General features: G+C 33.8%; 2 protein-coding genes across 3 annotated transcripts; one reads left to right on the top strand and one right to left on the bottom strand.

The window, feature by feature from the left end:
* Nucleotides 1-1,597: 1,597 nt before the first annotated feature.
* On the bottom strand, nt 1,598-9,669 carry LOC138332167 (uncharacterized). Of its 2 annotated transcripts, none has more exons than XM_069280160.1 (4): nt 9,426-9,669; nt 5,103-5,226; nt 3,796-3,889; nt 1,598-3,398 (listed from the first exon to the last, which is right to left on the bottom strand). In XM_069280160.1, the coding sequence occupies exons 2-4, from the start codon at nt 5,197-5,199 to the stop codon at nt 1,961-1,963; spliced, it is 1,629 nt and encodes a 542-aa protein (XP_069136261.1). In that variant the 5' UTR covers nt 5,200-5,226; nt 9,426-9,669; the 3' UTR covers nt 1,598-1,960. The 2 variants fall into 2 exon arrangements, with proteins under 2 accessions (XP_069136261.1, XP_069136260.1); XM_069280159.1 differs by lacking the exon at nt 9,426-9,669 and adding an exon at nt 6,900-7,440.
* A 3,959-nt stretch (nt 9,670-13,628) lies between these two features.
* LOC138330964 (uncharacterized) lies at nt 13,629-16,507 on the top strand. Its single transcript, XM_069278434.1, has 4 exons — nt 13,629-14,230; nt 14,642-14,817; nt 15,453-15,545; nt 16,408-16,507. Exons 1-3 carry the CDS (start codon nt 14,017-14,019, stop codon nt 15,543-15,545), a joined length of 483 nt encoding a protein of 160 aa, XP_069134535.1. The 5' UTR covers nt 13,629-14,016; the 3' UTR covers nt 16,408-16,507.
* Nucleotides 16,508-16,979: the final 472 nt, after the last annotated feature.

Here is a 16,979-nt window from a genome sequence, read left to right as displayed (position 1 = left end):
TTCTCCAATATTCTGAATAATCTAATGATATACGAATTACATCATGCGATGATTTTTCTATTAAACTTAATAATCAAGAATTGTGAAATAAAAAATAAAATTCTGAAGTCGTACTTGGTTTTGGTATTGATATTCCTATGATAATAATAATGTATGTATGTAATCAGGTCTTACCTTATTTTAGATATTTGTATCGTATCTGAACCATTTCATTTCAAAATATTTTATTGATAATACAGGCAATATAAACATACATGTAGCAAAAATCATGAACTAATAAAGTATCTAACGAATGGATCGGACAACAGGCGAAGCCTATATAAATCCTTTCCTTGTCTGAACCATACAGTAGAGGTTTTTGTGTAGTAATCGTAGGCTGTAGTCTTTCAAATGTCATTATTATATTAGAGGATGAAATGTCTGTACTGCTTTCCGCAGTATGAGTAAATACGTGTATAATTGAATGGAGGTTTTATTTTGTATTATGTTTGTACTAGTCCGTATAGAGCTTAGATTCTGTGTTTATTTTGTTGTTTGCACAATCGGACCACATTGACATTTTGACTTCTGAAATACAAATGTAGGAAAAATATGTTACGCTTATGATATCCATTATCATTGGTAGAGGATAGTATTATATCCATGTTGATATATCTCTTATGCTTTAATGAACCTGATATGATAATTGAATACCATCATGCGGCAGGGTTTCGATAGAAAGATATATCATACTTAAGCACCGAAGGCACGATGCTTCCGTCGCTTTGGATTTGTATAGCTTTTAAAATGTATAGAGGTGTCTATCTACCTATATTTATTCATTTTCTAATACCTTTTGTCAACTGAAGTCGTTTTTTACAAAAAAATGTGTATGGGAAAATAGACCAAGGGTACAATATGAAATATTTAAATCTTTTTGTCGTGACTTTGTATAGTATCATCAGGTATAATTTAGTGCATACGCTGTTTAATTAGCCACGGCGACCGTAGTTGTCAGTTTTATTCATTGTAAAAGCAAAACAGGAATGTAAATATAATATTTGATCGTGATTTTGACTACGTAAACGGTGGTAACCCAGTTGGCAACGAATATATTCATTTATGGAAAGCTTGTTGGCAACTGTGTTCATATTACTGTATACGCCAAATGAAAATCAATCCTTAAATTAGGCCGATGTAGGAGAATTGATGCCATTAAAATATAAAGTCTCTACGCATTGAGATTAAATGTTTTTATAACAAAGTTTGTTTAATTCACTTTCACGTTTTCTGGTTAGGCATGGCTATTACTATGTGTTACTAAATGTTTTGTTGAAAGGGAGATAACTCGCAATCCCCATGAGGAATGTCTAAAAAAGGCATTTCATCACGATGAGGGATAGGACCTTATAGATGATATTGTTGTCTAGTACCGGAAATTGGTCTTGTTTCTATAGTTTGATTCGTCTGACCGCTACACCAAACTGTTGCAGTGATGTAATTAGAAGTACGAATATTTGTAGTAAATCACAACATAAAAGCAAAAAATAAGATATATTCATAGTACACTAAGTCACAACTTTAAAATTTGATAAAGTCATACTCAACTCTATAAGTATTCTTGTTATCACATTTAATGTTTAATATATATATATATTAGAGTGAAAACAATTTAATTGTTTTAATTTATGTAAGTAACATTTAACATAGATAACAACTGAAATGTGTGATTAAAGTGGTGTGAGTCAAATCCCGTGTACACACGCTCTCCTTACTCTAGAATAATGACATTTTTACACTTGAACCAAAATACAACTTTTAGAAATCATACTTTAAGTTACGTTAAAGATAATTCGATCACATCTGTAAATTTCATTTAAGCCGTTTTACTGTTCTTATTATTATGTTCTATCAACGAACAACGTAATACATTGTACCATTTGAAACTTTTCTGATTCGATGTTATTTAGAGATGTGAGAATTAATCTGATTCTGCGATATTATTGACTTGCATTAGGAGAGCCCCTACGTCGGTCATGTCCCACGGGATCTCGTAAGTGCTCGCCTCTCGCTTAAGAGCGGGTTTGACGGGCACTATTTTTCCTTTCTTTTTGTTACTTTTTACTAGTGATTTACTGTCTTGTCTTTCTAATTTATCTGATGAATGTCTATATTTTTTCACCTTTCCAGTTTCTATAGACTCTAGTTTTACAGGTACGTTCATATCCTTTCCCTTTAAAGGAGGGTCATTTTCTAAATGACGTTTCCTATGTTCAGATTTACCAGAACGTTCTGATTTTGAATCCGTTTTGAATGCAATTCTGTCATGGCGTCCCCGTTTATCTTTTCCTACATGTGTATTTTCCTCGCCGATATATATCGTCGTAATTTCTCTGCCACGAACACTGTGCTTCCTCTTATACTCCTCATCTAGTTCTATCGTCTTCTCTATCACAGAGAAACCTCTGTCTGGGACAGTACCAGACTTCTCATCTTTTGTTTTATCACTATCAGGCACATATCTGTCTTCTATAACAACCGCTACTGACTCCGGTTTGTCTTGTTGCATTTGATTTGAGTTTAAGGTTAATTGATCTGTTCTAACCCCAGTAACCACAGTTTGTGTATCCATTCCCTTTGAGGTTGATGGTCCCTCAGAGATCACCTCAATAACTTCCTCACCGTCTACACGAGCTGTTACTGCTGTTGGAAACGTGGAACTACTCGTTCCCGGACGTATATCATCAGCCATATCACTACGAGACTGGTCCAACAATTGTCGATTATCTGCATTATACACAGCCGTTTTATAATCGTTAACCTTTGTGGTTCGTTTACTTTGTGAATCGTTAGAGACTGTAGCTTTGTTATCCAATATCACTGTTCTCAGTTGTACATTTTGCATATCCTGTTTATCGGGTACTTTGTGATGTTGTTTCGTGGCGTTAGAATTCCGCTCTGGTTTTCCTGAGATATCACCATTACTGGTCACAGTATTAGACGCCGCACTTCCGGTTTGATTGTCCGGTGATAATTTTAGATTCCTATCTACCCCGGTAATTTGTGATACATCGAATTTGACCACTCCTTCGAGCTTAAACACTACCATGTTATTGTCCTTTCCATTGCTAGATGTCTTACGAGTAGCAGTCTCTAATTCATCGTCGTCAATAAAGGCAGGGTTAAGTTGACCTTCACCAGAAAACAATGAAAGGTCAACATCAGATAGGTCATCGGCCTTTCCCACCTCTCGTTTTTCATCTAGTGTTGGCTTTGTACGTTTCGGAATCGCTTTTCCGTTTTTAACTTCTAATGGCTCAAGTTTCTTCAAATTGGTTACATGAGAAAAATTTTCGTTATTCATGGAAATGCGTTGCACATTGTTGTTTTCGCTGTCTGTTTCATTGTCTTTGCGGCGCCTGAAAAGTTAGACAAACGCGTAATCAAATAAAATCATCATTCTAACCTTCTACACAAAATAAAATTATATTGATTTTTCTTTAGAGGTAACTTCTTTACTTTTATCTGCAAAAAAAGTTCAAATCGATCATGGCAATTCTTTTAACTACATAGTGTCGATTGCAGTTCGTTGTTGAACTTATCATTATTTAATGAAACCCAAGGGAAGTCTTTACTTTTCTGATTGTTAATTTAGCGATACATGTCAATCGATTATAGACTCTACAAGTGGTGGCTGACGATAAAAACACAAACATAGGCTAGATCTAACAGCGCCATCGCATGCACGACCTTACATGACGGAAAATAAGATAAATTAAACGTTGAAATATTAAGGATATTAAGTTGGAAGGTTACCTGAAGAAGCAGTAGGCCACAATGAATACCAGCACAGCTGCTAGTATCACCCCTCCTACAGCTAGACCCACAGCCAACCCACTAGCAGTGGTACCTGTAAAATAACAACGTCAGCAATCACTAAGCTGCCAATACCTCTGATTGGATAAGTTCAATATAGGTTTTCGTCTCTCAAACCAAAACAGATAATCAATAAATATATTTATTATGTATATATAATATCTTCAAAGGATGTTGATGACAAGTGGTTTGGTGGGCAAAATGTAAAACAAAAACATCAAGTATTATTATCACACTGTATGAAATAAAGAAATTCCAAGGTCGTCACCAAAAGATTTGGTACCCCAACATGTTTACCGTGAAGGTACTAATATTCGCGGGCTTTTGTTTCGCTTAATTCTATTACTTTAATGAAAATCAATATCGCGCTAAATTTAAATTTATCAAAATCATGTTTTTACTTATCACAGCCTACCTGTCGTGTGAACAACGATTTCTAAGTCATGAAAATAATTCTCGAAAACAAAACTACACGAAAAGAGTTCCAAACAGTAAATAGCGAAATTTTACACCCGCAAAAATTAATATTGACCAGATTTATAATGGCGTTCAATAGAATATTTTACATTTGGAAATAGTGGTCCTCGACCTCATTATAGCCACACTATGTCTAGTGCCATTTAAAGTAACAACGAAAAGATTGCATTTTTACCATAAGATTTTAAAATCATTATAGGAGCTAAATCGATAAATTCAGTGATATGCTCATTTATAATGAATTCAATGAAAGGCACAAGCCTATAATACATCCTTGAGAGACAGGGAATACGATCGTGACAACAGAACATGATTAATACACAAAATGTCTTATTTTAAATATTATTTCCGAAACTGATATAGATCTGATTATCTATCTTAACAATATTAAGTTACATTGTATTATGCTTACTTCCGTTCTTGACTTGAAAATTTCCTGATTAAAGAATGTTTAATCAAGTTTTACATTTAATACATACTAATTAAGGTGGTGTTACTATAATGTTGATTAATTGTATGCAGTCCACCCGGACCCAATCGTATCTGAAATATTATTTTCCTTATAGATTGCATTGCGCAAACAAACACATCAAACTAAAATTAACTCTTTAATATATAAATTTGCTATCTCTATCAAGCTTTGGATTTAGAAATTGAAATTTTGATGTACTGAAAAATGTGATGTTAGACGAAATGATCCTTAAACCACTGATGACAGTTTTTCAATCGCGTATTATGAGAGATAGTATTTGTGTATAGATAGTTATTACCACTGCCGTCTTCGTTTTGTACCCGTCCCGCCGCTGTCGTGACGTCATTGGACGCTACTCCTGCAGTGTTAGACGTAATTGAGCTGATATTACTCATTGGCTCTGTGGCTTACAACGTGCATGTCTGAAATAGTAAAAATAATCATTTATGACTGTATGAACTGTGAATGTATCACGAGATGCGTCGTTTGATCGTGGGATATAATTATTGACGGATACGTATTGTATATATGTATACCTGTAGTATCGAACGATGTGGAAATGTACGTATACCTTATGAAAAACTTCTTTTAAGATTACCTCGCGTTGTCTACAGCGACTTGATTCCTGTTGTATATTAACACGAAATAACGTTATGTGGCTGTCATAGATTAAACATTCCATGTAGGTGCCTCTCAAGTTGGAACCAGTGAAGAAAAATATAGCAGTCCTTCATAAGGCACTATATCCAGATCTGATGAACATATGGAATCTAATTGGACTGACTTGCTGGCGTTGTTCGTGGCAGCGCCATTCTGTGTCTTATACTATGATTGCCTGATTGTTTTTACGTGTTGATGATATACCGACACCCTATCTCATCAATTCATGTATAATTAATGATGTTCTATTTACCTACAAACAAGAAATTAATTATTGGATTCTCATCATACATCACGTTAAGTTACAAATGAAGTAGCCCTGCCATAACATTCCACTGACATACGGCAGTACGTATGGTTTGTCAGACTTGTTATTTCTATGGTTTTAACCATTGAGCTATTGTTTTTTATGCTCACATAATCAGCAAAATTTACAAATTACACCTAAAATGGATGCGCCTGATATAATGGGGTCGTTCTTTGCTATGTAAATACCGATATTATCAACTGCTCTTTATATAATAACACTCATCTGTGATATTCAAACTGATTAGATCCCACAAGACTTGCACCAAATGATTCATTAAAATAATTGTAAGTGATCATCACATCCATAGAATGTTTACAACTTGAAATACATATAGATAATATCATAATTAAATTTGCTTTAACAATTTATAATACATCGTCAACCATTTGCGTCAACGTGAATGGTATTGTAAATCTCGACGACAATGTACACATATTCTGCTTAAAATTCAAATTTACATGCTATGAAGCTATGTAGGTTAAGACATGCATAACCAATGAAGCTGTATAAACAGTTATGCATGCAATGCCCTTCTACCTAATTGAAACTTGTATTTGTATTTGAAAACCACTTCTGAAATTAAATTAGATTTTAATTAATCTAAGCTAGTGATTAAACGGACGATCGTTCATCTTAAACGCCGGTTTTCGAATATATTATGTGCTGTACGGTAATAGCATGTAGGTTAGGTACAAATTCGTAATCAGATACCAAACATAGGTAAATAGTCAGAGGTATCAAACACACACATATATATTCTTGCCACGTGTGTATTGGAATTAAAACTTAAACAGCCTTGATTTGATTAAAATTTAACCTGCCATTGTTAGCCTATACAATATATTGAAGAGATATGCGGTCAGTGTAAATAGTCAACTCAAAACAGTTCTGCCTGACTGCGCACTATATATATAATTCATACTAGCGTAATAAATAAACTGATATGAGCACGTGTGTTTGGCCTCACACAGAGTTACACATTTCTCACCTGTTAATAATTTAAACCAGATTGTCTATATATAAAGACATAAACTTATATAGGCCTAAGAACACATTTCCTTGATATGGTAAAAAACACGTGTTGCACGCGTACCTGATCAAGTACGTAACAATCAACACACTTACCGATTGTTTATCCTTGATAGTGAATGACACACAGGTAAGATCCATCACTATATATAGGTGTGTAATTAAAGCTACAGCATGGTAACCACACCTGTATCACATCTGAACACACCTATACCCACCCGGGGCAGCTAGATGTATATCTGTCTTTCCGGCGGAGGTGTATCCTCCTCTAAGTCAACCAATGGCTATAAATAGATCCAGGAATGGCTTCTAATCAGTCGGATTCCTCACAACAAACCTGGATTATCGATCACAAGGAACAATCTGGCAGTTATACGTGTGGGTATCAAACAGGAGAAGACCCTGTGAGGCTATTTATCCTTCAACTGTTAATTGACGACGACCACAGAAGTCACATCACCAGACAGGTGGTTAAAGCTATGGAAACAGTCACATCTATAGTATGTCATAACGTTACGAGGCTTATCAGACCACTAGCAGAGGGTCACCTAACCCGGGTATGAATACCAGGTTTTTTCAGATCATACAATACCATTGTTTTGAGAATAGCGAGGTATTCGAACATATCAATGACACAAGGAAGTTTCATTTTAATATTTCCACACTAAAACCGAATTCCAGATCTGAAAATCAGGAAATATTTATTCTGATGAATTCATTGGAACGGAACGAATGATCGGGTGGCAGATATCACTAGCACTTTTCATAAAAAGATATATCTAGATACAGAATTGCCTGAAAAGCATAAAACACTCAACATACTGTAATTCTGTACACGCTACGTGATGTAATATGATACTTCATAAAGGAAAGGTCGTAAAGAAGAAAACATGGTTTCTGATTGGGTACGACAGTGAAACGTGTCATGATGATATCTATACTAAACTTATGCAAGTCTTATTTCAAAGGTAATGCAAGGAATCAATGCTACTTAAATTATTCACATATAGGAGTGCATTAAATTGTTGCTCTGTTGACACCAGAGTAATGATACGAGCTATAATACTGTGACATATTAGTTTTGTGAAATAGTTTTCCTTATTTAGTTAATCCAAATTACAGTTTGTAAAATGCTCTTACATTTTTTGTAACTTTCCTTGATATATATCTAGGTATTCATTTTTACTTTAGAATAAAAAGAAATCACTGAAAAAGCATTAAGCATTTTTATATTTTTAAGAATCAATAATTAAGATTGAGAAGATATTAGTACCTTTTATCCGCTCTTCTGATGTACATATATTAGTCAAACGTAAAACAGTACATGACAATAAAGTAACTGTTTTTATTGAAAATATGTTTTGAAATCGCTACCCTTTTACAGCATGATTTCTATGGGGAAAACGATGTCATAACATGACCAAAAATCAGAATTGTATGCATATTCCATTTTTTGTAGGAACACCCATTGCTAGTACAGCGGTACACCAATTCCACATATATCCCTTAGACATGTACATAGATAGGTTGGGATTAACTATAAACACAATGCTAACTACAATTAACACAAATTATGAAATAACTACCAATTATCAGCCAAGCTCCCACAGAATGTCATCCTAATATCACATTCGTTTCAATGTCTTAATAACAGTATATATACCATATCACGTCTTAATAAGAATGACAAATATCTAGTATATGTCGAATTCAGTTGTTCCATGACCTCACGATTACAAGATCATGCCATTTCACTGTCTGGTCCTTGACTTCACTGTTAACTAAATTTAATAAACACATTCTTATCTAAGAAAGGCTGATATATAGACTACTCGACTACTAATCGATAGCAGTATGAGGAGTTAACAAATGGCTAACATACCTGTAGGGATGTGAGTTTAGGAATAGATATCCATGTAACACGTACGATATTTCGTATGTGGATAGGAAGGAAAGGGGTATTTCATACGAAGGTCACGACGTGAAGTAAGACCTGAGGCATGCCCAGGGTTTTACACTATTCTGTGATTCTGGACGTTGAGTAATCCTATTCTTCCATATCAACTGATGAAAGAGTATTTTTCTCTTATACGTCCACATTTTTACATGTATAAGATATCCCGCATTTTTTATTTTTGTTTGCGTCCTCTACGATACTACCAGCCTGATTTACGAAGTTCGAGTTAACATTTTAGCGAAGAAATTAGCATTGGTTCTGACATGAAGAGGTTGTATTACATGGGTAGCCATCTAATATAGTCCGATACATGGGTGACATGGGATAAGTATTACATCCGTATGTATGGGAGAAATATATTCTACCTGTAATGACTATATATCATGGTCGTTTCTTTACCTGACCCAAACGACTTGGTAGATGTGTCGATATACTTATTTAAAACTTCATATCTCATTTAGAACAACAAATAATTGATACACAATAAAGCAACCGTTTTCATCAAATAGTGATTCAAGTTGATCCAATGTTGTTGTTTTTTTTATCTGATTTCTGGTTTTCGTATCAACTTCAGTTATAATTATATCCAAGTTCTAATCATTGATTTTTATAGATATATCTGCCTACGAATCTATAGAAGCATTAGAATAACACAAATTGCATACCTGCCTGTTGACTCTATTAATGTATCTTCATTAACACCGACCCTCCTTGGCCTGGTATAACTATACACTGAGTGTCCATTACAGCCGTATCATCCCCACCTGGCCCTATTAACTGTGAAGGTTAAAGGCCAGTGTCCACACTCCTCTGGATTATCACTGGTATATCTGGGTAGATGGATAACTTGGTGGGTGAGACTGGCACGCAGGGAGATATAGCCTTGGTAAACGTCGAGACATATCTTAATGTGAAGTACTACCACTTACAGTAGTGTTTGACAATTCACATGTGCTAGCCAAACTTTCTATCATAGAAGATGACCATCATTATGTTCAGCACACAAGACAGCGTTTATGGTTGTAGATTATACTAGTTATACGTGACAAATGGTATCAATAGAGAAAATCCAGATATATAGAATATAACATGCTAGTAATATGGTTATTTTAGTAAACATAAGCAGTTCCCTGTAAAGACATATGCCATTTTCTATTCACAAATAGTATAGAAAGTGTTGCTGGCTGACGTAAACACATATAGAAGTTATACACACTATTTACCTGTATTGCTCCTTACTGTGCCACTACTGAAATATTTATAGCCTCTCGGATATTTTATCAATTCAAAGTAATTGCATAGCAGCTGTCTCTTTTATCTATGTATTACGTTTTAGGTCCATATGATTTCAATTTATGTAGTATTCAACTAGCAGTTTTAGGTAAGGCCAGCTATTTGATTATGCATTATTTTCATAACATTTACAGAATTGTAGATAAGTATGTTAATATATTTTTTATTTGTATTTGATCTTACGTGTTACACATTGAATATACCACCTTCATTAATTACACTCGCCTAATTTTCAATTACATTCATCAGTGCATTTGATAATGTATTGTTTTTCTGTATTAATTCTTCATTTGTAAATAGATATAAAAACTTTAAAAGTTCTCAAATGCTAGAGTCAATGTCGAAATATAATACATCTGGACAGTACATCGAGTATCTAATAAATGTACTTGCATTGTATTTCATCATGTGATAATGTAGTAGCAATATCTTATTGAAAGTCCGCTTTACACTTATCTGGTGACCCGCCCAATTCCAGGTAAACTATGTAGGCGTACTCGTCCGTCTATCACTTGTTGTGACACAGGAGAAATGAAGGACATCTTTTAAAAGGGCATGCTAGAATTCATCGTCTGGATGGTCTGTTGTGTCGTATGTACCGGCTGTACCATTGACAAACAATCTTTCCCTCCTATGATTTTGTGAATTAAACTTGAAAATTATGTTCAACATCTAGTCATCTACGGTACTGCGTATTATGTGTGGTATTCTAAATAGACAATATAACGTCGTAAAAGAGATCTTTAACAAATTCGATTAATCCCCATTTCAGGTGATTATGAAATCATATGTCGACGTGATAAACACCGAAAGATAAAAGCAATATTACCTATGTCGTTTTGATATCCCGACGCCATCGTATTGTCTATTGTTCTTCACAAATCAATGATACCTGATTTTGATATTGGCAATCCATAGCACTCTTATTACTATATTAATGATATTGCCAAAACGTCGATTGCATTCGTCTCCACATTTTTCTTAATTATTTAATTGTTTTATAGTTGATTGCCGGATTTTGTCGCCTTTCATCATACGTATCTTTGACTAACTTATAAATATGTGGTTCTTTCAAATTGTACTAATAATCTAACAACTGTCATACAACTGCTTTGCTCAGATAATCGTCAATAGTTTTCGCCAGTCCAGCTTCTCTACTATGCTCAGATCCTAAGATAGCAGAACTATCTGCACCCATTTTATATCCCTATCCTATTTCCAGTTAGCGTTGGTTAAACCAGAAATTTACCACGAATTAGTGATGATTTATTAATTCACAATTATTTTAACCAAATACAACTTTCAGTAACATCTACTAATTATAAATATCAAGTTTTTTACAATTATATTTGCTTCGCTAATGTAATTAAGTGATTTAAATGAAGAAGTTTAAATTTAACAAAGATTTAAGTGTGTTTATTTCATCAATATACAATGCATATTGATTAACGTTAATCTTATCTTGTCAAAAGGAGTATCAACTTTTTCTTTCGCCTTATTTTCAACTAATGCATCTTTAACAGATTTTAGTATGCGTGTGTTAGAGAAGATTTGTTATTCTACGAGCCAAATTACAAACTTTGAGTGTTTGCTGATTGAGCGGAATATGCGTTATAACTGGATTATGTTATTTTTCATAATGCTTTTATAATGATTTTATTACACTGATTATGAATTATGTGTAAATTTGTTTGCATCATATTTGTTACATTACTTTGATATGAGTTTCATCTTTTTTGATAATAAATTCATCACCTTATGGTAGTAATTTTCAATTCATTTGATTATTTGTTTTCTGTATTTGGAGTGTGATAAATAATTATAACGCTATGGAGTAGTATTCAAATTATAGATATATGATGCGGAAGGTAGTCAATCCATAGTTTTACCTATGCAGTTATTTATTAATTAAACGATTAAAATGTCAAGACCCTTTATGATTCAGTTTTGTTTGCCCTCACGTAATCCATTCATCTTGTCGCGGCGTTACTGAATAGTCCTTCTATCAGAACATGCTACATAAAACAAGGAAGAGTAGCATTGTAGTGGCCACTAGACAAAATGATAATGTTATAATTATGCTATTACAATATCTATATTATTGTACGTTATTACGTTTAATATATTCATTTAAGGTCTATTTCCACTGTGTAAACTACAGGACATGTATGTGAGGTCCCTCGAGTTTGTTATGGGTATGTTATTTATGACTTTATAATGAAGTACAAGGACATATTTTGATCCTGACTTCCTCACAATATATATACATGTAACTTGTTACAGTGTAGTACGACAGACTATTTTAAGGCAGCAAAGCTGTTTTATAGACGACATATATCTATAACATATTTTTTGTATCATACATCGTAGTAAAATGTTATTATAATCATGCAGGCTTCAATAACTAGTGTTGTATAGGTTATCATAGCTGTTATATGATGTTTTCACGGCCTGACACAGTGTTTTTTGCGTTTGCTTTTGAATTGACAAAATAGAACCAAGCACAAAATTTCACATATGCTAAATTGTCATATAAGGCATAGAGTTATTTGTTTTCATTCATACGTTCAATTTTCGTTGATAATCCTAATCAATTTATTGATGGATGATACAGAATTATCATTTCCTAATACAAAGTCATATCATCAGCACTGGCAGTAATTTAACTTAAAGCAATAAGATTTATCCCCCTTTGAACTTCATGAAATACGAAATTTATATTTTTCCAACACAACAGCACACGGCATAAGTCTCAATTACCAAAGCCTTGACAGAGAACTTTTAAAACTTATGCTATCTTTGTCCTCGGAAATAGAATATTAATCCTTATATACAATGGTAAAGCATCTACAAACTAAAATATATAAATTTCACTACGATGGGCTTCATCATTCCACTATGAATATAAAGCAGATCAATAAATATAACTGACGTATAGGATACCAATTAAGTAGGTAAGTATGTTAAAACAGGAAGATATGCATACATGTAATTACATGAGCAGTACTCGGAGCGATTGTCATGTCATATAATGAGAAAAAATGAATTATGACGTCATCATAGGAACAAAAAACTGTAGTGGGAAACAGCAGATTGAAAGTGCTATTAAATTAGCAGCTGAAGTCTTGTACAATTACAACTTACATGCAGCGTGGCAAAATGAATGCAACGGTTTTGATTTTAATAGGATATCTGTAATGACTATGAACTCAGTAGTAGATTCAGCCGATTTTAAAAAACGAAACTCGTCTCAAGAAATCACAAAATAAGGTAAGTAAGACTTATTGTATTAATCACTTTCATTTAAAGATGCTCCACCGCTGACAAATGGTATTTTTTCACTATCAATAACAGGAGCAGACGATTTAATGTTTTCCTTCAGTTACAAAAGTTATTTGCTTTACACCATTACCACCATTGAAAAGTTTGAGCTTTTAATTTGATATCAAGATAAAAATATCAAAACGAATTAATTGCATCCCGAAAATATTCCGTGGCACTATATCCTTTATGGAATTTAGTACTGATTGCGCATGCACCAAAGGCAAAATAAATTATTTTTTATTATGTTTTGTGTTAATTAGACATATACATGCACGATTAAACACCAATTATTGTTCAAATGATGAATATTATTTATGGTCTGTCGGCGGTGGAGCATCTTTAATACTAATGCAATATCAAAAATATATGATTGACGCACGCTATCAGCGCACAAAGTCATACATCTAATGCCATATGGTGTGACGATATGATGGTCGGTAAAGGGGCACTTAAGGAATACCGCTATCTGATGTTTTGTACAGGACAAAGTGAGAATGATACACGAACAATATTAAATCAAAGGAGTCATTAGCAAAGTAGACTCAATTTCTATGTTCACGTGACTTAAAAATAACAATATAAATTCCAGAAAAGTTATAAAAACGTCTTACTTGAAGTGTTACTGTTTATCGAAGCACTATGCTGCGCCATACTCTACTGTTGATGATACTATACCTGTCGATTTTAGAGATTACCTGTAAGAGTGCCACCAAACATCGCCGGTCTGAGACCAGTGGGGGCTCGACAGCCACACAGGACGTGCTGGCGGGGGATGGTAGTAGTAGTGGCAGTAACGGGGGTAAGGGAGACCCCAGTAAATCAGCAGGAGGGGACTACTCTAAGTTCTATAAAGGTGTGTATACAGAGAAAGAGAACGTCTCGAAATGTTTTATCAATATTTTCTTATTAGAATGTTCAAAAAGATGAACGTATAGAAAAGCTCTAACGAAATCTGTACGTGATTTATGATAGAGGAACACCAAAGTGTTGTCATTTGCTAGATAGTTTTATAGCATTATTGCTCATAGGACTGATGTGCTTTTTTGTACAAAAGAAAGTGTGAGGTGTGACAACTTTAGATTACAATGATGAAATTGGTGTAATTAATTAATTGGATCAATCTTATTACAAAACGTAGGTAAGATATACCATAGTTTAGATAATCTCTCTCTATAAATAAGTTTCTCTTCTGGTTTATAATTCTAGATTTTGGAAACTTCGGCTATAAATGAGCAGAGGGTACATACGGGTCATTTCATTTCAGACATCATGGAAAACTTGAAAGGATTTCTCCCTAAACCCGACAACAACGACGACGACGAAAGCGAGGAGGAGTATAGCGATGAAGATGACGATGATAGTAGCGATAACGACCAGATGGATTGGGCGTCTCTCTTTGCTGGGTTTTCTGACAAGTATATGAACGGCACTAACAGTCAGGTAAATATCCAGTGGTCTGTCGCTTCAAAAGGAATTTCAAATATTTTCTTTTCAAGCACAACCTTGCGATAAAATCTGTATACATCTAATGTCAAACGTATGTGTTTCCAAGTGGCGATCAAGAGGTTGGGATTTCGTGGTATCATGTAAAACTGTCATCGTAAACCTAAAATCAAACTGTCTATGCTTTATAGTCTTAGAATGCTAGTGTATGTGTACACATCATTAAGCGTTAATTAGAAATTGTATTATCTACTAAAAATCCAACTGAAATAACGAATAGTCCTGGAGAGATTCGTGTTCTGAACCCACGCTTTGACATTTTTGTCTGTATATATCCTGATCGACTATTACTGAATACGTCGTAAATGCCCTTATTTCGACATACTTTGACTGTTGAGTATTGGCAAATTGAACACTTGTCTTAAGAAACATCAACTAAACAATACGATCAGTAATAAATAACAACGAGAAGAATACATTAAGTACAAACAGTGTTAAAATAAGATTAGCGTTAATTGTAAGGAGTAATAAAACCACCTGTTTTTAATAAGTTTGAGTTGTTTTTACCGAGCCAATGCCTGATTTGATTATTTTTACGTTATCCCGCTTTCTTTACTAATATTTCCATGCAGGGTTTTAACGAAAAAGATAGCAACAACCAGACCCAGCAAGCCCAACAGAACGACACTATATCTCAGGCATTTGCCAAGTTCTTCAAGGGATAGGTGAGCTTCCACACGCTATACAGCTATGATGTTGTACTATACCTTGCCATATTCAGTTTGAGGTGCCCTTATCACGCAAAAGCAAATTGCATGCCAAGTAATTATTACTTTTAGAAGAGAAAAACCGTTATTTGTTTCTTGGGTCAATCATTTGTTTTAATTATGTTTTTTTTTCTTTTGTTCTTTTTCCATATACAACACGTTAGAGAAGAGTAGCAGCAACAAAATGAACATAACAAATTATTTCTAATTATGCGTTTTAGATATGGCTAGCACTTATAACGTATTTCTTTTAATTAGATTAACTCATTTTAGATACAATAAACAAACTGTAGCAATTCCAGGGATTATTTTTTTTATCTTAACAATATTACTAATGTTAGATTTGCATTTAACTGATACTGGCATGCATGGAAATACTGGCATGCGTGGAAATACACCGTTATAGTCAATATAAATCGGCATTAGAACCCCAAATGTGCTACTTACGTGAATCAGTGAAGGGAAATAATTATGTTGATATTTAATTATCAAAGCGTGGGTGGATGATAACGAATTTAACAATTCATGGTAATGTTCATTGTGTGGTACCAGTTTATTTGTTGCATTATATCAACAAATAAATGAGCGTAGTAGTTATATATAGTCGAAACATAAATAGATTTAGAAAATAGAAGGGAAAAAGAGAAAATACTGCGTATCAAAGGTCCATTATAGTAATGCATGCAATTATCGGTCAAAAGTTTATAAAATGTTCGATATTAACATGTGCAATACAAATATTGCATGGCAAGAAAATAAAGTGTCTCGTTGAATATTTTAGTTTTGAATTTACATTGATATTATGCGATCTTTTTTCCAGGAGGCGGACTAGGATACAGTGGCGGAAGTGTCTAAAGATTCATCGTTGTCTTTCTTCATCCTTATCATTTTATTATTTAGCAATTTTACGAAAATAAAACAAACTGGTCATCACAAATGTTTTGATTTTTGTATAATCCCTAATTTTATTGATTGATTTCAAACGGTAACAGCAGCCATCGGATATAAGATTATGTTCTAGCTTTAAACAGTGTGGCCTTTTATGGGTGAACAATAACACAAGTGAAGTTTTGACATTTAAACAGGTGGAACTGTCCAAGAAGGTTAGACAACATTTTAATTGGCACAATGGTCAGTCACTCACTGTTTAACAGGAAACATCAACTGACCAAAGCAAATGGACATTAAAGCGAACTATGTCTTTTTTGAGAAGTACATATAGAGCACAATAGAATCTTATCTATTTTTGATAAATGTCGTCTTACTGAAATTATGATATCATCAATGCCAGATACTATTTCAAAGTACACATAAATATTGCATTTTCTCGTTATTACAAAATCTTATTAAGTTTTATTAGTATGTTACAAGAAGCTAAGGCACAAAAACGTT

This window comes from Argopecten irradians, chromosome 9 (genome assembly GCF_041381155.1).
Source record: "Argopecten irradians isolate NY chromosome 9, Ai_NY, whole genome shotgun sequence".
In the NCBI taxonomy this organism is placed as follows: Eukaryota; Metazoa; Mollusca; class Bivalvia; order Pectinida; family Pectinidae; genus Argopecten; species Argopecten irradians.
This window is presented reverse-complemented; position numbering and strand designations above follow the sequence as displayed.

Bases quoted from the DNA above. Each gene is read 5' to 3' on its own strand.
- LOC138332167 (XM_069280160.1), bottom strand. From the start codon at position 5,199: ATGAGTAATATCAGCTCAATTACGTCTAACACTGCAGGAGTAGCGTCC. The intron at 3,890-5,102 runs GTAATAACTATC...GTTATTTTACAG, and splicing joins ACAAAACGAAGACGGCAGTG to GTACCACTGCTAGTGGGTTG. The intron at 3,399-3,795 runs GTAACCTTCCAA...CTAACTTTTCAG, and splicing joins GTGGCCTACTGCTTCTTCAG to GCGCCGCAAAGACAATGAAA.
- LOC138330964 (XM_069278434.1), top strand. From the start codon at position 14,017: ATGCTGCGCCATACTCTACTGTTGATGATACTATACCTGTCGATTTTA. The intron at 14,231-14,641 runs GTGTGTATACAG...ATTTCATTTCAG, and splicing joins CTACTCTAAGTTCTATAAAG to ACATCATGGAAAACTTGAAA. The intron at 14,818-15,452 runs GTAAATATCCAG...ATTTCCATGCAG, and splicing joins TGAACGGCACTAACAGTCAG to GGTTTTAACGAAAAAGATAG.